The 21,213-nt window shown below is 47.3% G+C and overlaps 1 protein-coding gene across 3 annotated transcripts; it reads left to right on the top strand.

Moving 5' to 3' along the window:
• The first annotated feature begins 830 nt into the window (after positions 1 to 830).
• RARS2 (arginyl-tRNA synthetase 2, mitochondrial) lies at positions 831 to 20,654 on the top strand. Of its 3 annotated transcripts, none has more exons than XM_078615520.1 (20): positions 831 to 1,031; positions 3,304 to 3,380; positions 4,189 to 4,330; positions 5,078 to 5,164; positions 6,596 to 6,693; positions 7,068 to 7,123; positions 7,593 to 7,676; positions 8,293 to 8,369; positions 9,904 to 10,062; positions 10,933 to 11,039; positions 11,910 to 12,005; positions 12,685 to 12,745; positions 12,882 to 12,958; positions 14,110 to 14,234; positions 15,076 to 15,143; positions 15,259 to 15,368; positions 15,865 to 15,960; positions 17,031 to 17,105; positions 17,719 to 17,782; positions 18,730 to 20,654. In XM_078615520.1, the coding sequence occupies exons 1-20, from the start codon at positions 996 to 998 to the stop codon at positions 18,814 to 18,816; spliced, it is 1,782 nt and encodes a 593-aa protein (XP_078471646.1). In that variant the 5' UTR covers positions 831 to 995; the 3' UTR covers positions 18,817 to 20,654. The 3 variants fall into 3 exon arrangements, with proteins under 3 accessions (XP_078471646.1, XP_078471647.1, XP_078471648.1); XM_078615521.1 differs by having other exon boundaries at positions 832 to 1,031; positions 4,212 to 4,323; XM_078615522.1 differs by having other exon boundaries at positions 832 to 1,031; positions 4,212 to 4,330.
• The last annotated feature ends 559 nt before the right edge of the window (positions 20,655 to 21,213 follow it).

Raw genomic sequence — 21,213 nt, 5'->3', positions numbered from 1 at the left:
CGGGTAAGGCTCGGAGTTATATTACGAGACTGGATAAATAAGGTAATTGCGGACGATACGAGGCACACGAGAGAAAGAGAGAGCACAAAAGTAATCGATTACTGGTTTGTGGTAATCGATTCCCGCGGGATTCGCGCCACGCGGCGTGAATCGATTCACACGCATCTCATGTTTTTTACATAAATCGATTCGCACATTAAATATTTCATAAGTTAAGGATTATACCGCAGACGAATATGATCTCTGTGATCGATGCATGGTGAGGTATCAATGTGGTAACAATTTTTTAATTAATTCCTGATGGGATCGATACCATGGATTGCGGAAGGAGTTGACACTCGGGCGGTGCTACTGCCAAACTGGCGATGACGTCACGCTTCTAGCTCGGTTAGCAAACATCGATGACGTCACGCTTCCATATTGGTTAGTCAACATTGATGACGTCACGCTTTCAGATTGGTTAGTCAACATCGATGACGTCACGCTTCCATATTGGTTAGTCAACATAATCAATGACGGTACTCTTTGGTTCTTTCGGTAAAGTCGGTATAAAATAAAATAAATCACGACGTTTCGATTGCAACACAAGCAATCATCATCAGGTGGGAAAACCACAACAAGAAAATGTTTTTTTATATACCTACGTGACTTTACCAAAAGAACCAAAGAAAGCTTCAAATCAAGATCGATGACGGTTTAACTCGTGCAAAAATAAAAAAAATATTTAAAAAATACTTTTTAAAAAACACGCTTTAATGAAATCGATTCCAGCAGACGCTACGTATGAATCGGTTTGCGAGGAATTGACAAATGAATCGACAAGGGAATCGATACTGTCCCACTGTACTGAACACGTGGGCTGGCCACTCACTGTGCGTGCTGCAGTAGCAGCAACACGTGGGGCGCAGTGCGTCCTCTGGGGCTCCTGAATGTCGCAATATCTTCGCCAATTAACGTCGCCGCGGTGAACTTGAAGGCCCCCCACCACCCTCGACATGGCGTGCGTGTTCCGCAGGGCAGTGGCTCGCCAGGTGGGAGCTTTGCTGACGTTACATTAACCGCGTTACACAGTAGACAGCGCACACGCGGCTACACAACGCAAGTGTTGACTCGTCAACTCGTGTGTGTACATAAAGCCCTTGATTGTCAACCGACTGCCTTGTGAGAGGCTGCTCACGCCGTGCGAGGTATTTAACCACAGTATACTTGACGGTGGTCACTACCGGTTGGTGAAGGCGGGCAGCAAATATAGCACCCACAACGTAGAACTGTACAGAGATAAAGATCCCCACGTAGCCTTTACCAAACTGTTGGGGCAACTGCTGTCAACGACGAGCACATGTGAAGGGCGGTACGGCAGCACCACGCCCGGCCGCCTTTGTCCCGTTTACGCATCGCACTCGGCACTCGTTTGAGGCTGAGTCGACCTAGGTGTTGGCCGTGAGCGGGAATCGAACTCGGGTCGCCGGGTTCGTAGCGCAGCGCGATAACCGCTCCCCACAAAGTAGTGTACAAGCACCTTGTAGTGTACAAGCACCTTGTAGTGTACAAGCACCTTGTAGTGTACAAGCACCTTGTAGTGTACAAGCACCTTGTAGTGTACAAGCACCTTGTAGTGTTCAAACACCGTACATGCAGTGTACAAGCATTTTACTTGTCGAGTACAAGCACCGAGATGGTTATCTCCCCGCCCCGACTCATTGACTCCTCCCTGCCCAGCACCCTATATAAACACGTGTCTTGAATAGTTCTCTTCACACGCTACAGTAATTATATTGGAGCAGTTACACCTGATGACGGAGGCTTGTGTTGCTTCCGAAACGTGATTTAATTTAGTTATTTGCATTTATTTTTTATTTTATTTCATTATTATTTTTCACCTACGTGACTTTACCGAAATAACCTAAGAGTATGAATCCTTGCAGTCACGAAAGCTTCAAATCTAGAATCCCCACAAAGTAGTTTACTGAAGCTTTAAATCAAAATGTAGTTTACTGAAGTCTTGATTTGAAGCTTACGTGACTGCAGGAATCCATTCTCTTTGGTTCTTTCGGTAAAGTCACGTCGGTAGAAAATAAAAAAATTAACGACGTTTCGGGCACAACACGCAAGCGTCCGTCATCAGGTGGGACCGTCACTTGATACAGTAATTTTAGCTGTGACGGTCCAACCTGATGACGGAGACTTGTGTTGCCTCCGAAACGTCGTGATTTATTATTTTATTTCTATTATTATCTATTATTTTTTTACCTACGTGACTTTACCGAAAAAACCTAAGAGTATGAACCCTTGATGAATGGTCTTCTCAACCCTGCTCAGCTTCCCGAGATTTCACGATTTCGGCCACAATCCGTGTGGGTTTATCCATGTACGTTCAATTTCTCTTGCACCGTACGTGCGGGGAAAGTAAAAACTAAACACAATATTATTCTCAAACATAACCTTGGGAAGGTTTTGATTTAAAGCTTTCGTGACTGCAGGGATTCATATTCTTGGTTTTTTCGGTAAAGTCACGCAGAAGGGAAACAATAAAATAATGAAAGATATAAAACAATAAAAATCTCACGAAGTTTCGACTGCAACACAAGCAATCATCATCAGGTGTGAAAAACAGCAAGAAAAAAACGCCACTTTTTTCAAATGTTCTTGCTGTGGATTTCACACCTGATGATGATTGCTTGTGTTGCAGTCGAAACGTCGTGAGAATTTTATTGTTTTATATTTTCATTATTTTATTGTTTCCCTTGTACGTGACTTTACCGAAAGAACCAAGAAAATTGGTTACCAATGACCAAATCACCCAGAATACACACCCCCCAAACTTCTAAAGCTAAGCAGGCGTTGTTTGAGCCTGGCTACGTTGGCGACGCTGATGGTGACCGCCACGCACAAACAGGTTGGCCATTGATTGCCGGCGGGGCTGGCGTGCTTGGGCATGCGAGGCCAGTGCGGAACAATTCCATTGGTTTTCTTTTTGTTTCTTTCAGTAAAGTCACGTAGAAGGGAAATAATAAAATAATAAAAATAAAACATAATAACATTATTCTCACGACGTTTCGGCCACAACGCAAGCAGCCGTGACTTTACCGAAAGAACCAAGAAGATTAATCCCTGCAGTCACGAAAGCTTTAAATCGAAATCCATTGGTTTTGTCCGCCGATTGCTCCCACGTCTTCTCAACCAAAGCTGAACCGGCGTGCAGCCGTCACCAAGACAGCAGTGGGTTGTGACGAGAAAGTGGTTTTGGAGACTTGGCGGTGTTCGCTGACAACGAGTCTCGCATTGCGTTGTCTTTGCGCGCAGCTTTCGCGAGTGCTGGCCGCAGATGAAGAGGCACTGGTTCCGCTGGTGCGAGTGGTTCCAGTCACCAAGCAAGAGGAGTACGTATTGGCAGTGCCGGATTAAGCTAGTGCAGGGCCTGTAGCATATGTTATAAAGGGGCCCTAAATAAATAAGATATATTAAAACACATTTTTTTTACTTGTATATTAAAGTAATTGTATTTTTTTTATTTGCTATACAGCCAGATAATACGACATCGCTAACCTTAAACACCCAGTCGTTCATAAAAGTTGAAGGCAGTATAGTACTATAGTAATAGAGCAAGTGCAGAATCACCGAACCGGAATTGATAGCTTGAAAGCATTTAGCGCGGGACCCTTGAAAGTGCGGGGACTGTAGCATATGAATCTTTTGCTACTAGGATAATCCAGCACTGCGTGTTTCCCTTTGTGTATTACGGAGAGAGAGGGTGGAAGTGGCACCCAGTCTGTGCACTGCACTGAGTTTGATGCCCGGCCACAGTTAACGTTCATGGCGAGTGGTATCTGAATCGGTATTTAGGCCACCCTACACCAACTCATACCGACAAGGGTGGTCAAGTATGGTCAAACAATCCCATGACCCGCACGGCGTAGAGACGCTCTCATCCAGCGATGGATTGACAAAATGTCTGTACGTGTGCACAACTCTAACTCTGGGAATTGACAAGAGAACGAGTAGTGTTGTGGTGCCCCTTTGAATTAATAAGCCACCGTCTTCCCATCAAGTGGAATTCCCACATTCCTGTACCTGGAAACCTTCATTCCGGATTGACAAAGGGGTGGTGAGCAATTGCGTTTAATATTTTCCATTTCAATCCCCCACCCCACTAGCTCTGGTATCCGTGCTTTGCCTCGTGTCACTCAGCCTCGACTCCTCCGTGCCCGCAGTTTGTCCGGGGACCGCGCTCATTTACAAGTGTCCGTGCGGGCGCTGGCGGACGGGGGCCTCCTCGGTCCAGTCGTCGACGTGGACGCCGAGGCCCAGAGTTTGGCACGCAAGGTGCGATGTAGGAGCATGCCCAGCCCCCCCGCCCCCCTTAATGCTGTCTGCACACGATGAGGCTCATATCGCACTCGCGCGCATTTGCCAGGGCTGATAACGAGTAATTAACAACACACTTTTATACAGAGGCGTTTAATGTGGCACCTAATCCTGCAGATTCCACAAATTGTCACAATTACGGAGTCGCGATTCGATTCGAAATATATTTTCGTTTTTACTGTCTTGTTTGTGTTATCATTGCTGTGTTGTTTGGCGTGTTTGCAGCATTTTGTTCTTGCAAGCATGATGCATTGCATGTATCATCAAAATAGGAAATGATTTAAGGTTTTTGCGTTTGTCGTGTGTAACTCTCCGATGTGTTTTAGGGTTGTTACCTCATTTTATTTGGGATAATTCCCTTCTTACGTTGAGGCACGTGAAAATGTCCTCTTTTGCAAGGGCAACAAGACATTTTAAGTGCGCAAAACGTTTAAAAACAGTACATTTCACAGTTTAGACTATTTTTGATAATAGTTTAACAAAAATCGAATAAGGCGAAGTAAGGGTGAATTATTGCACTTAAACATTTTAAGTCTACAAAAAATATTGTGTAAATTCTGAAAAGGAAAGTGACTTAATTTTTACAAGCAGAGGCCATGGAGAAAATTGTTCCAAATGTAAAAAAACAAATAGACTTTAGGAAGCCGCAAAACACAATGATAATGTGTCCACGTGTAGGGCGAGTGCGTGCACTGATGACCTCTCCTTGCAGGTGCCATGCGACTCTGTGGTGAGGGCGGTGGGAGTACAGAGGCAAGGCCTGCTTGGGTTCACCGTGGATCGAGCCCTGCTGACGTCGGTGAGGGCACCCCAACCTCCAAGCTTCTACGCCATCTGTATTGTGATGATGATCATCTATTCTAGATTTGAAGTTTTCGTGACTGCAAGGGTCCATACTCTTTGGTTTTTTCGGTAAAGTCACGTAGGTAAAAAAGAAAATAAAAATAAATAAAATCATGACGTTTCGGAGGCAACACAAGCTTCCGTCTTCAGGTGGCACCGTCACAGTTAAATTACTGTAAAATTACTGAGATACAGTAATTTTGTAAATTTACTGAGATTTTAATTTTATTTTTTACCTACGTGACCTTACCGAAAAAACCAAAGAGTATGGTGATCATCGTCATCGTGGGCCATGGTCTTTCTACCGCAGCCCTCCCCATGGCATCACCATCCGTCATGATCCTGCGATTCCACAATCCATCTCACTCCTATACGGGACCTTTCTTGCCAGTATCAAAATATAGATCCTTTAATAAAGTATTTATTTATTTTACGTACATATGAGAATAGGTTTTCCCCTTTTTGTCTGGCAACAAAACAGGTGTTGAGATGTTAAAACACCAAATTGAAACCTTTTATAAGGAATCATGTCTGCATTAACCACAATACTTGTGGTCAGAATGCAAACAAAACACATTCCTGCGGAGGGAGCTGGTAGGAACGTTGGGTTGCTCGGTCAATGGCCAGGGTCAATGGCGGCGTGGTGTATTCCGCATATATGCACGACTGTGAGGGCAGGCACAAGCCGGCGTGAGTAGGTTAAACGTTGAGTATTATAAGGGCACCACGGGGTGAACAGCCACTCCCGACTCAGCCCCACCCCTCACACCCCCTACCCAGCCCCACCCTCCCCACCCAGCCCCTCCCCACCCAGCCCCACCCATTTTTCGATGCACGACGGACGGACACAATAATCCCCTGTGGGATGGTGTAACCAGGAGGTTCCTACCAGTAAAACATACTCTGGTAATATGCATTGTCTTTGAAACTGATTGGTCCATACCAGAGACAACTTCCTTTTGAGCCGAGTCCCTAAACGGCGTTAGACTAGAGGATGCCAAAAGGCGTACAGCACAAAAACAAGTAATATCAGAGTATGATGTAGTTGCTCACCCCGAGCTCTCATTACTATTATGGTTAATGCAGACATGATTCCTTGTAAAAGGTTTCAGTTTGGTGTTTTAACATCTCAACACCTGTTTTGTTGCCAGAAAAAAGGGGAAAACCTATTCTCATATGCTGCTACTGGCAAAGGAGGCCCCATGATATGTTACAGCTCAATTCACACTTCCTATCAGTCGCAAGGCATTGATTAAAGTTTAGACGGGAGCCAACCGAGTAGCACGGTTGGCCACGTACGGTGCGAAAGAAGTTGCATCGTACGTACATAGAGTAATTCCCATGCCCCCTGTTTACGCTCTGTTGTATCGCCGATCCTGTTTACCAGACTGTGCTGCGCAGAGTGGAGGAGGATGGAGAGTGTTTCGGAGCCACAAGCGAGCTGTTCTCTGGCCTCCCCAGGGAAAGAATCATCGTCGAGTACAGGTGAGAAATTTCACTGCTCCTGACGTCAGTAAGGTTGATGGCAAAAGGTGCAGCCCTGCAATTACTTGTTCACATTACTGCTGGTGGGAGGGCCTCCACTAGAGGGAAGCTCTACAGAGCCCCTCCATAGGGTATTGGGCCTACTCTTCCTGGTGGCCAAACATCTTGGAAGAGATGGGAATACCCACAGCTTACTCCACCACGCACGATTTTCCGATGGTAGACTAACTGTGGTTTACCAATTTTTACTGTAGTGTGGACAGATGGGGGCATTTTTCAACTGCCGTGCGACGTCTGCATTGCAAGCCCAGCGTGCAAACTTACATTAATTAAGGGTCTCTAAAAGGAATTCGTTTGGATGTTTTCATCTGCAGCTCGCCTAACATCGCTAAGAAGTTCCACGCTGGGCACTTGCGGTCCACCATCATTGGTAAGCGCCTGCACCGAAGGTTAACTGATGAACGTGTGATTGGTGTTTAATCTCTGTGCTGCTGTTGCCGTTGTAAACTCTCATGATCTGTGGTGGGGGGGGACGCGTGTCGTTACATCGATGATGCAACGCTGCCTCCATGTGCTCACATCTTGCTGATCTCTTCAAGGAATATAAACCATCACGCAAACTCCGGTCATCCTTGCAGTGGCTTTCGGCTAACCATCGAACAAAGACGATCACTGCATCGGACGCTTTCAGATTCGCTTCTGCGGCCGTTTGGAATGCTCTCCCTTCTGATATTAGGAAGCCACTGGAGCTATGCACATTTATATCAAAATTTTAAGCTCACGTCTTTATAAATGCTTTTTGGGTTTAGTTTGCTGTCCTTCCCCCCGCACCTCCGAATAGGACGGTTGGCTACGTACGGAGCGAAATAAGTTCTACACACATACGTCTCTTCCCACAGGAAATTTCCTTGCGAATCTGCATGACTTCCTGCGGCACGACATCATCCGTATGAACTACCTGGGTGACTGGGGCATGCAGTTCGGTAGGTTCGCTCTCTCGATATGATTTTTCATGACACGATACATGAAGGGTTGCCCTCATCCTGCAATGGCTTGACAAAAGGCCTGCTGCATGTACACAATGACATTGCGAAAAGTCTCCGAATCTTCTTTCTATTGAGGGGAGTATTAATTCTAGATTTGAAGCTTTCGTGACTGCAAGGATTCATACTCTTAGGTTTTTTTCGGTAAAGTCACGTAGGTAAAAATAAATAATACTAATTATAATAATAGAAATAAAATTATAAATCACGACGTTTCGGAGGCAACAGAATTCTCCGTCATCAGGTGGGACCGTCACAGCTAAATTTACTGTATCAAGTGAGGCAAAATTCCAAGAGACAAGCTCTTAAATACAAGTTGAGGAGGGGGGAGGGGCTTATCTGAATGTGGTAGCCAATGAAAGGAACGTGTTGGGGGGGGGGCGGGGCTAAAAGAAAACAATAGGTGCACATGTTGTTTTTCCCAGTGTTGGTTGACAATCCAAATACACCGAAAAAACCTAAGAGTATGAGGGGAGTATTGTTTTTTTTAATGCATGCAAGTAAAAAAAAACACATCTCGGCCTAATTTGTTTTCTGTATTTCAACAATTTGCCAGGCATGCTGGGAGCTGGGTTTCAGCGTTTCGGCTCCACGGAACACCTGGAGAGAAACCCTATTCAGCACCTGTTTGAGGTGAACCTTCACCTTATCATCATCATCATAATAACTCGAGCTCTGCTTTATAGTCAAGGTGACCAGCAGACAGGGCAATGCAATAAAACAATGCAGGCACGTTATAAAGGGAGCAGCTGACTTTGATCAAGGTTAACGTATCTCATTTGAGGTCGGTGGTAAAATCACCATCATTATCTAATGGTGGCTAACACTACTGCAGTCCTCAGCTTATAATCGTCACTAATGAATCCTTATTCGCTCATGAATAGATCTTGGATAATCTAGTAGAGGTCTGGGGATTCTACCTCCTGCGGGCCATACTTTTACGCACGTATGTTGAACTTCTTTCGCACCTTACGTAGCCAACCGTGCTAATCTGAGCTCCGAAGTTTCTTGAAACTTTCAATCGCGAAAGCTGCATATTCATAAAGCCCGCGAAATGGCCCACAAACGAATCTGAGCCGCTTGTCTACTTCAGAACTGCAGCCTGACACCAATGTGCTGGTGCGAAGAAAGCAGCTACAGGCATCGCATTGGTGCGGTTAAGCGTCTTTCATTGAATAACGCTCATGCGCGTTTAAACACATGGTTCGCCAAAGCCTAGTTCAGCACGTAGGTAAAAAATGAAATTAATAAAAAATAAAATAATAAAAAAATCACGACGTTTCGGAGGCAACACAAGTCTCCGTCATCAGGGATTTATTATTATTTTATTATTATTAATTTTAATTTCATTTTTTACTACCTACGTGACTTTACCGAAAAAAACTAAGAGTATGAATCCTTGCAGTCACGAAAGCTTCAAATCTAGAATTAATACCTAGTTAAGCACTTTAAGCAAAGGGTTCCCCAACCTCTGGTCTAGGACACCACAATCTATATGCAACACTCCAGGGCATCTTGAGATGTTAACTATCTCTCGCCTGGTATACAGGTCGTGAGTTCGATTCCGACCCTGACACTTGTATATTTGGAGTTTGCGTGTCTCTCCCCGTGGCCGTGTGGATTTTTCTCTCGGTTCTCCAGTTTTTCCCTCCACGTTAAGAAACACGCGTTTAGAGTATGCAGTTGCTGTAAATTTCCACACAATAAGCCACTTTGTTGAGCGATCATTTGTGTCCATGTCCCTTCTGAAAAGAGTCGGTCTTAACTGGCAAAATAATAAATAATTTAGTTTTGTGTCGATTTAAAGCTTTCGTGACTGCAGGGATTCATCTTCTTGGTTCTTTCGGTAAAGTCACGTAGAAGGGAAGTAATAAAATAATAAAAATAAAACATAATAAAATAATTCTCACGACGTTTCGGCCACAACGTAAGCAGCCGTCCTCAGGGAGACAGCGACCTGGTCTTCACCTGAGGACGGCTGCTTGCGTTGTGGCCGAAACGTCGTGAGAATTGTATTTTATTATGTTTTATTTTTATTATTTTATTATTTCCCTTCGACGTGACTTTACCGAAAGAACCAAGAAGATTAGTTTTGTGCCTCGTGTTTTACATTGCATGAAAGGACGCTGAATTGTTGACTGTTGCCTTAAACGCCTCGCCCTGCCAGGTGTACGTGCAAGCGAACCGCGCAGCCAAGGACGACCCGGCGCTGGCACAGGAAGCTCGAAGCTTCTTGCGGAGCCTGGAGGACGGCGGAGACGAGGCGCTGTCTCTGTGGCGGAAATTCCGTGCGCTCAGCGTGGAGAATTACAGCATGACGTACCAGGTACGGACCCGCAGCACGCATGAGGATCATATCAGAGTGAGCCAGATGGGGTAGGCAGTCGTGTTCTCTACGTAGAAATGGCCTTGCTGAGTGTCAAGGCTGTTTTTTAGAAGAGGCCTGCACTGGGGCGATGTGACCACTTTGTTCTTTGCAAAATTGTAAATATTAGGGGGATAACGTCAAATGCCTGTATTTAAGGGCTGGTTTTTTGGAATTTTCCTCACTTGATGCAGTAATTTTACCTGTGACGATCCCACCTGATGACGGAGACTTGTGTTGCCTCTGAAACGTCATGATTTATTATTTTATTTTATTTCCATTATTACTTTTATTAACTTAAAATTTTATTTTTTACCTACGTGACTTTATCGAAAAAAAACCTAAGAGTATGAATCCTTGCAGTCACGAAAGCTTCAAATCTAGAAAGAATCCCTTTGCTGCATGTGGCTATGATGCTTGCAGTGATGGAACAAAAAAAATTGGACCAACTGGTTTGTGAGTTGCACAGGACAAGATAGGCCATGTTCCACCAACCCCACTTCTTCGAGAGGCATAGTTTGACAAAATAGGAAAGTTTGACAGAAACAGGCCATGACAATGTCAACATATCACTCAGTTTTTATGATGTTAATTCTAGATTTGAAGCTTTCGTGACTGCAAGGATTCATACTCTTAGAGACTTGTGTTGCCTCCGAAACGTCGTGATTTATTATTTTATTTCATTTCTATTATTACTTTTATGATGTCGCAATGGCTTTTTTTTATCTTGAAGAAAGTTTTTATTTGTCAAGCTTTTCACTTTCCAGACAAGCTCTCGTGTGAACGTCCCCGTGTTTTTTGTCGTCTTGCTCTCAATGCTCCCGTCCCAAGCGGCTCGCAGTGCGGTTTGACGAGTACTCAGGTGAGTCCCTCTACAGGGACAAGGCCCAGGACGTGGTGTCACGGCTGAAGGAACTGGGCCTCTTCACAACAACCGAGTAAGACGGCAGCAAAGAGAAATAAAAATATCCCCCCGTATAGCGTTAAAATAGGCTGTAGGAGCAAGTGCTGTTAGCGAGCACCTATGAAGGGTTATGGGGGGGCAGTGGCATAGTGGTTAGCGTGCTGCGCTATGAACCCGACGACCCGGGTTTGATTCCCGCTCATGGTCAACACCAATGACGGTTGTCTGAACCGGTCCTGGGCCTCTCCTAGGTTGACTCGGCCTCAAATGAGTGCCTGGAACGGTATGTAAAGATCGCCACTGGGGAGACAAAGGCAGCCAGGCGTGGTGCTGGCCTCCCACCCCTTCTTGTGCCGTGCCGGCTTTCATAGGTGAGACAACAGCATAGAAAAAGCAAAGATCTTTGTTTTTTATGACAGTACACACACACACAGACACACACAGTGGCCTTCTATCGTAAAGTGGCATCCGGGCGACCAGGTTTTTATACCCCTTTTCCACTCACACATCCGAGCCGAGCAAACACAGGGCCCTCACGGTACGGATGGTTTTCCACTGGCTGTTTGCCGTGACAGAGCCATGATATGTTATGTTAGGCTGACAAGACCGTGCTCAAGCAGGGCCATAGGCAGGGCTAATGTGACGTCAGTGCAGTACACAGCGTCACCGCATTGACTCGCTCATTGCGTGTGATGTCGGTCGACTGCGAGGAGATGGCATCATCGCGGCGTCTACGTGCGTCTGGACTCGTTGATCGCATGTACAGCCCTGGCGCTTACTGGGCGGCTTGGCCTAACCCCACTGTGGCTCGGTTGCGCAGGGGATTAAAAGTTAAAGTGACTCGGCATCGATGTTGTCGAGTTGCGCCAAGGAGGAATGCGTGAGTATCCGTGTGTGTCCCCAGGCAAGGCACGGGGGTGGTGGATCTCTCGCCGGGACGTGACATGACCTCACTCGCCACGCTCACGCGAAGCGACGGCTCCTCCCTCTACCTGACCAGGTGTGTGGAGCAGGGCGGTGGGACAATGGGGTGGTGGGGCAGTGGGGATGTCGTGCAAAGTGGTGTTGCTTACCCTACAGAGACGTACGCCGTATTTTATAAAACGATATATAAGAGACAGCATGTAGTGACACCAGCTTGTAATATAGAGACACAGTCTGGAGCAACACCATTAATGCATTCATTCATTGATCAATATTGATTGTTAGGCATTTGATATATTAATTAAATTATACTTGTGAGAAACATTTGTTTTTGTACGGCTGGCAACACCCACAGACCTTACGGACAGTTGCATTCTGCAGTGAACACTGTCAACCAGTAAAACAAATCATGCAAGGCAAACACGGTACAGGCATTCTAGATTTGCAGCTTTCGTGACTGCAAGGATTCATATTCTTAGGTTTTTTCGCTAAAGTCACGTAGGTAAAATGTTTTAATTAAAATCGCGTCGTGATTTTTATTTTATTTTACTTTTACTTTTATTAATTTTTTACCTACGTGACTTTACCGAAAAAACCTAAGAATACGCTACAGGCAAGTCAGTAAGGGAAAGGTTGCACACACCCCTGTGGTACAGAACGCTTGAGCAGTGCGCAAGCGTTGAGAGGCATACGCGTTGAGCGTTGAGAGGCATACGTGTCTCCCTTGTGTTGTGCGCTCATTCTAACCAATACAGGGACATAGCGGCCGCCGTTGACCGTATGGATCGCTATTGCTTCGACAAAATGATCTACGTGGTGAGTGGACTCGCCTCCCCCTCGTGCTCCCTTGCCCACGCTTGTGCAGGTGTTTGTGCGCTCGGCTATAGACGTGTGTGCCTCGGGGCACGGAGTTAATTCCCACGCTGTGTCTGCCCGCTCGTGTCTCGTGCAGACGGACAAAGGACAGGAGGGACACTTCCGCCAGGTGTTCGAGACCCTGAGGCTCATGGGAAATGGCTGGACGGATCGGTAGGGAACTTTAACAGCACATTATTATGAATGCTACCCCTATCCCCTCCCTTTGATGCTGCTAATCCTGCATAATGCACGGGCATAATATGACTTTGAAAACCCCCCGCCCACCTCCTACGCATTTCACAAGTAGTACTAATCCCATATCTGCATTTCCCATAAATATGCAAAATTCCTCTTGATATGCAAATTATTTTGTCAAGACGCTCTTCCCCCTCCAACCCAGCTTAAATATACGCTCCAAGCCTAGGGTGTTTCATTCAGACGCTGTCTTCCCGACAGACCTGTTCTTCATCTGAGGACGGCTGCTTGCGTTGTGGCCGAAACGTCGTGAGAATTATTTTATTATGTTTTATTTTTATTATTTTATTATTTCCCTTCTACGTGACTTTACCGAAAGAACCAAGAAGATGAATCCCTGCAGTCACGAAAGCTTTAAATCGAAATTTAACAGCACAGTTTGGGGACATTGCGAATTTTCTCAAATTTGAGGTGCCTGCAAGCGACCTCTGGTCTACATGGCAGGGGGCACCACTTTTTTACCTTCACTGCTGCAGAGAGCGACGGTCGTAGCATGACGGTGAAACTAATGTTTATTTAAATCCTCAGAGCTGGAATTTGGCCAAATTAAGCACAGATAGTAAAATTGAATGTGATTGGTTAATTGTGTGCAGTCATTGGTGAGCTGGCTGAGATCATCAACGTGCTGTACTTGAGAACCCAGTTTAATCACTGGTGGCAGCCTTTATTCAAACCTAGGAACTCGGCGATGCCACCTCAATGCTCTGTACTCTGAGCAGCCACCCGGCCACCAAAGCAGGACCCACGACCATTTTACAATTTGAGGAGGTGGCTTGGAGGAATGCCTTCATCCAGCAGTGGATTGTCATTGGCTGTCAGCCAGCCGCTGCACACATCTTCATGAATAGACATTTAAAGACAAGCCATGCAACCCAGACTATGGACCATATAAGTAAGCCACTGTAGCCTGCGCTCCTTCAATAGAGGGACGGCAAAACTCCACACACAAACTCTCTCCCGAAGCCCTCTCGTGGCGAGCAGATCTCGACGTTGGCATTGAGGTCCTGAACGTGTTGCCACCGTACGCAAGAGTAGAATGTTGATCACAATGCGGCTGCCCCCGCCAGGTGCGTTCACGTGGGCTTTGGCCTGGTGCAGGGCATGAAGACGCGGAGGGGCGACGTCGTCTTTCTGGAGGACGTGCTGGACGAGGCCCAGGCCAGGATGAGGCAGAACATGGACTCCACGTCCAGTGAGTGCCGCGCAGGCAGACCGCACACGTCTTGTTGAACCCCCCCCCCCCAACCCCCCCGCTGTGTTCCGGAGAACCAGGCAATTTCCCCCGTGTTGCGGGGAAACATGCAATACGGTAGCATTGTAACAATCACATGATATGATAATTGTTTTTTTACCCTTCTATCTGGCAACAAAACTGACACCTTTTTTTACAAGGAGTCATGTTTGCATAGACCACAATACCTGCAGTCATAATGCAAACAAAAAATATAACTCTGATGATGTATGCCTTTTGGCGTCATCTGGTCCAACCCATGTGAGACTAGGCTCTAAGGAAAGCTGTCTCGGGTGTGGACCAATCAACTTCAAGGACAGTGCATACATCATCAGAGTTATGTTTTTTGTTTGCATTATGACTGCAGGTATTGTGGTCTATGCAAACATGACTCCTTGTAAAAAAGGTGTCAGTTTTGTTGCCAGATCGAAGGGTAAAAAACCAATTATCATATTTTTTTACTGGCAAATGAGGTTCCAATGGTGGAATCACATGATACTTGAGTTCCTGGCCAATTTTACATTTTATGGCAAAATAGCCAGTGGAAAAAAAACGCCTGCACTGTTAGGGCCCCACACTGGCTCTGCTGCGATGCCCATGGGAAAGGGGTATTGCGTCATGCCTTCAGGCCTGTACTCGGGCAACTGCAATAAAGAGTAAACCCCTCATGACAGCCTAACTGACGTTTTTTAAAATCTCAAGAGCTGCCTTGCCGTTGACAACACTCGTGCCCACGCGACGCGACCTTTCGAACCGAGCTTCGCCGAAGCAGTGGCCACGTTTCCGATTTGATTCTTCACAGCCACCAAGGAGCTGGATGACCCAGAGGGCACGGCAGAGAAGCTCGGCATTGCCGCCATCATTATTCAGGTGCCCTTCTGCACAAATTCCATCTGCTGCGTGCCATTGGCCACTGCACGGACACACACACACCCGCCGCTCGTGCTCCAACCTGAAGCCCCGCTCGCCTCATTGCGTTGGTCAGGACTTCCAGGGTGACCTCAAAAAAGGCTACAGGTTCGACTGGGACCGAGTACTGCAGAGCCGAGGCGACACGGGTGTCTTCCTGCAGTACACACACGCGCGTCTCTGCAGGTGGGTGACTATCGTAGCACATGCTTCCGCGGATGTGCGACATGCCCCTTGCGTTACGCTACTTGCACAGATCGTGTGGATTCCTCGATTAATATGCGACATGTGTGGAGGTCACCGGTTCGATACGATCTCGCGGTGTCAGTTGAAAGAATTGGCAAGGTTCTTAAATGCCCCAGCCTCTCTTCACCCGGCGTTATAAATAGGTACATCAGTTATTTGATCGGCTGGCCGTGTGTGGTGGGGTAAAGTGTGGGTACCCCCAGAGTCGATTGGCAGGCCAGCCAAAGTGGTTTTTGGCTGAAATGAGCATGGGGGCGGTGCTCATCTCATGTTTACAGCCTTGAACCATTGGTGGAAATTCCACATTCCTAAGGATGGGGGGGGGGGGGAAATTGTTTATAGAGAAAACCTCGTCCAATTCCTACCAAGTTAAAGGGCTGATACAAACGAACACATGGTCATTTGCACGGGTGCCACCGTTGTTCATTGACTGTAGTCTGGAGAGGAGCTGTGGGGTGGCGCTGGAAAAGGAGTTCAGTCCAAGCCACCTGCAAGAGAGCCCCGCGCCAGCACTGGTGCAGCACCTGATGCGGTAGCTTGCGCATGTACAGACATGGACACGCACAGACACGCACGCACAGGCACGCACAGGCACGCACAGAGACGCAAGCACGCACAGAGACGTAGGCACGCACATGCACAGACGCGCGCACTGGCACGCATGGACGCACACACACGGATACGCACAGACACGCACACACACACATGCACAGACGCGCACACACGCACAGACACACACCACACACGCATGGACGCGCACACACAGATACACGCATGGACACACGCATGCACGGACACACACATGGACACGTACAACAACTGCCATTCGCCACTAAGTGGCGGTAACATCACCACGGCGCTTGTGCCAGGCTATGTGCACGTTTAGGCCACGTAAAGTGTCGAACGCCCGCTGGCAGGAGGTCACGGGGCAGACCCAGGTGCCATGGGTCGACTGACTGAGATGACTGGCCGACACGTATACACACACAGACACATTGCGCGGTTACACACGCACAGAAACGCAGGTCCCCACGCAGTGCCAGCTGAGAGTTCCCATTGGAAATATCTTCAACCGAGGCTTCGTGGTAACCTCACCATTGTTAGCATTGTTTAGCTTAGTCATAAGAAGTTCATGAATTCGTTTTACAAAAGTGCCTTTCAAAAAAATCACGAAGCCCTGAACAATTAAGCGGCAGTATTATGGCCACGAGAGAGATAGTCCGAGCTCAACGGATAAGAGAGATACGTGTGGGAGCAGTAACAAATGTGGAGAGAGAACCAAAAAGCAACAGAAAAAAAGGAATGTCAAGGCATGCCTTGAAAAAATATCAGCAGCGGCTGTCATTGGCATCAGCAGCATCACTCATAGCCCTTGGTCTGCTCGATGACAACCTGTGGTCCTTCAATTCGTGTCTGTATGTAGAACTTCTTTCGCACCGTACGTAGCCAACCGTGCTAATAGGACGTGCGGGGGACCACCGCTCGGTCATCGGTGATCAGAATAAGAAACTTATTTTTGATGAATACTTTCGGCACCAATGACACGGGATGTTGCTAACGACCGCGCGCGTCCGTGCGCGTCCGTGCGCGTGGCGGCCGCAGCTACGACGAGGCGGTGGAGGAGGCGGCGTGCGACCTGCAGCCCCGACCGCTGGTGCAGTTCCTCTTCACACTCAGGTGATGCAAGTCCGCAGTTGCCCGGTTGCCGGCTCTGCTCGCTTTACACCTGGGTGGGCCGATAATGCGGAGCGTTGAATAAAAACGAGCCCTACGTCATTGGCAGCAGCAGAAGCTGAATCATATCATTCAATGTCATCTGATTCTTGTACTCGTATGCATCGAATTCTTTGTGTAACAATCGATTTTGTGGGATGTCAATTATATGCTTATTTATATTCGTATTACGTAAAGGCTAATATGCGTCTATTCCCCCGGGTCTTTGACCCTGCCTTTACAAAGCCTAGCGAAGTATGCTCAAATAACCCCCACAAACCAGATAGACTGAGAAGAAGGTGCTGTTGTTTATTAAGGATGACAAATTGTTCGAGGTCCCCACCAGATGGGCAATTCGTTCAGGGGGCAATCCCGACTGAAATGAGGTCTGGTGGCTGCACGAATATTAAAGGCATATCTACAGCATAGTCCACATTGCACAGTCGTCGTACGCATGTATGTTGAAATTATTTTGCACCATACGTCGCCGCACCTTTAAAGAACACTTGGTTAAAGTGGACCATCCTGGCGGGTGGTATAAGCGCGCCGTTGACCGAGTTGTGTTTTCCCATGGCAGTCGGTTGGCAGCGGTGGCTCACCGGAACCTTCCTGTCAAGGGGATGCCCTCCGACCTCGCCCAGGTGAGCCAACCTGAGTCCGTTAAAGCAACGCAGCCCTATGCCCAGAGCCGGATTAAGATTGTGTAGGCCCCTGGGCTGCAGGTACTGTGAGGCCCCCAGTAATATTTTCAAAAGGTAAACAGTTAAAGAAAAAGAAAATTGTATTTTTACAAGGCTAACAACAAATAAAAGTCAGCATTCACAAATGAAATAACTTTTCACTTCATCTCTGGAGGCCCCTCCAGCTGGTGGAGGCCTCTGGGCTGCAGCCCCTAAAGCCCCCGTGCCTTAATCCGGCCTTGCCTACGTCACACGCTTTGTACCAGCCTGGATCTCGGCCGCACATTTTCATCGCGTGGACTTGTCCCAAGACGACCTATAATGGTCATGACTCGCTCCTGCAGCGGTATTCGCAGTTGTGCTGTACGGCTCTCCGACGTGTTTGCGGGTAAAGCGCGGGTGCTCCCACTTCGTCAAAGGCGTCTTGCCAGCGTGGAAGAGTAGCCAAGATTACCCTTCGGATGACTCAATTACGCCAGCAATGTGGCATGAGCAAAGCAATTGCAGGGCTACACCTCTACCCTTATTGTTCTTTGTCGGTAGGCTCGTCTTAACTGTGGCAAGAGGGGCGCCACGGTGGCAAGATGTTAACTACCTCACCTGGTATACAGGAGGTCGTAGGTTCGATCCCGACCCTGACACCTGTCTATTTGGAGTTTGCATGTTCTCCCCGTGATCACGTGGATTTCCTCTGGGCCCTCCTCATTTTTCTCTCCGAATTTTCCCCTCCTCATTTTTCCCCCCACATTTTTCACCCCACATTTTCCCCGCCACATTTTCCCCGCCACATTGTAGCCAGGTCGCTTCTGAAAAAGAGCTCGGTGGGCCCTACACCTGGTTAAAATAAACCAAAAATTCGTTTAGTTTTAGTCTCGGCCATTGTTGTCGTGTCGCCGTGGGGGACGCAGGCCAGGCTGCACCTGTTTGCGGCGGCGCGCTCCGTCCTCGCCCGTGGACTGCGGCTGCTGGGCATCGTCCCCGTCGACCGCATGTGACGGCGCCGTTAGGCTCCTGCGGCAGCTCCGGGCGGCAACAGCTTCAAGACGATCGCCAGGCGGCGGGCGGGCAGACGGGATTGTCGCAGTGAAGGCGGTGGGGGGGGGGGGGTTACTGTCACTCGCGGAGACTGAGGCGGCTGCGATCGCAACAGGGCCGTGTGGGAGCGGCAACCTGCAACAGCCGACTCGATGCAATGTCGAGGATGTTGATACAGAGTCAGAATATGTATTTATGCTGGAGGAATTCGATGAGCTATCGAGCTTTGTTTCACAGATGTCCAGAAATGGGGAGGCGGTGGCAGAAACGTGGCGATGCTCAGGCACTCGGACTTCTGGCTACAGGAGTTGGAATCCTGCCTGTGAATTCAGCGCAGTGGGGCAAATCGGAGCGTCCGCACGAATTGTCAGGGAAGTTCTTGGCCAGACTGGCTGCGTGTGCGTGACGAATGAAGCCAGCAGAAGAACGACAAACACAGCTTGCACACACTGCAATAACTGCCCCCGGAGAAAAACCCATGGGAAGACAAACATTGTTATCTTGCTTCATAAGGATCCAACATTTGGATGTTTAACCAATAGCCGAGACAAACCGTCCATGCATATTAGAGGGTGACACTCAGCCCTGCCATCTCCTGGTCATACCTCGCAGTCACACGCCTACCACACGTAGCAAGCCCCGGTGGTTACTGATCCGTGAACCAGGCTTGTCAGAACTGATGCTGGTTGAATATTTTTCTGATGATTTAGTCATAATGAAGCATTCCTTTGAGTTTTATAGAATTTTTTTTTTTAAGTCATGGAATGTGTGTATAGTATTTCTATGGAACATTGCAAAGGTATATTATATTCTTTAACAATTCCATGTAGTTGGAATTTACGTGGATAGTCGTGGTCTGTTCTTTAATAAATCTAAATTGTCTAGAGCGTTCTGGTAAGGGCTTGTCCACATGCACCGGTGTTGAGAGAGAACACTTTGGAATCGTGTTGAAATCTCCACTCCCCGGCACGCACACGATTAAATTATCAGCTGCACTGTGGCTGTTTCGTAAGTAAATAAATAACGACAAAAAAATACACTAAACGATTGTGGTATTCAATCCAGATCGCCTTTGTGAAATGTGTGCAATGGAATTTCCCAAATAATGTTACATCCATATGCACATTTTAGAACGGTGAATGAACCCGTTTTAGTCGTCTTTTGCTCTGTAGTTTCGCTTGCTGGGTTTTGGAGTACACTGAGGATATTCAGACCAATGAATAGAGGATCAACAGGACACACAGTGGAAACCAGACGACTGAGGTGTGCCTTTTTGTCCGTCTCGGGAGAGTATACCCGTCTGAGCTGGCTGCGTGTTACAGAAGAGTCCGTCCTTTCACCCAATTTGGCTGGGCCAGAGGGAAATCGATTACGAAAATTGGGGGGGGTGGGGGGACCGAATGCCAATTTGGCTGGGCCATTATTGCCTTGGTTACGAGTTGCCTCGTGATTAGACGAGATCACTGCACGGAAAGCAGCGGACCACAGCCACTTTCGACGGCAGAAGACCACCCTTGTACAGCCTCTATACCACACCACGTCGGTCATTAGGGTCATTTAACCATACTTCACCACGCTGGTCCATGCAGGTCGGTGAAGGGAGTATCTGCACCCACCCAGGGTCGATTTCGATCTCGAAACTTAGCAGTGGCCAGGAATCAAACTGGTCGCTGGGTTCATAGCTGCAGTGCGAACCACTGTGCCACCACTTGCACCGCTCGTCAACACATTGACGTTCATCAAATCCCACAGATGTACAACTTCGCAATGTTTAATAAACTCATGTTTGAACAAAGAACATTTCTCATGTCGCGTCTGTGATGTGTTTGGTTTGCCAGTGATGTCCCTGCGACGGTGGCTGTAATTTATAATCGGTGACGTACTGGGGATCCGCTTGTGATGTGTCCGTTGTCTGTTAATTTTGTGATGAGGTCAAAAGTTGGAAGGCGAATTCAAATCAGGCTTCACATCTCTCATCCAATGCAGCTTCATTAAGGATTTTAGTTCGTATAAAGATTCGCCCTGTCTCGAGGATGGGCTGGTAGTTAGCTTGTATTCATATACCACAGTATATGAATACAATATTTGAGGTAGATGGGAACAGACCATATTCTGTGTTGGAGAGAGGTCTCAGTGTCCCCGCCGGGTTCATAACAGAGCATCGGAGCTCTGGTTAAGCTCACAAGTCTGCTTAGTATCCGAGGAGGTCACAAGTCATATAAACAAAGACTGTAGTAGATCAAGCATTGCCTCTGGTGGCTGGGTGGAGAGTATGTGGAATTAGAAAGTTAGAAGGTTAGAAGCTTACACAGGTTCGAATCCACCAATGTAATTTTTTTTTTACTATTTTGTAATTG

The sequence above is a fragment of the Lampetra planeri genome, chromosome 47, assembly GCF_965212315.1.
Source record: "Lampetra planeri chromosome 47, kcLamPlan1.2.h2, whole genome shotgun sequence".
NCBI lineage: Eukaryota > Metazoa > Chordata > Hyperoartia > Petromyzontiformes > Petromyzontidae > Lampetra > Lampetra planeri.
Note: the sequence above shows the minus strand (reverse complement) of the source record. Positions and strands in the feature narration are given on the sequence as shown.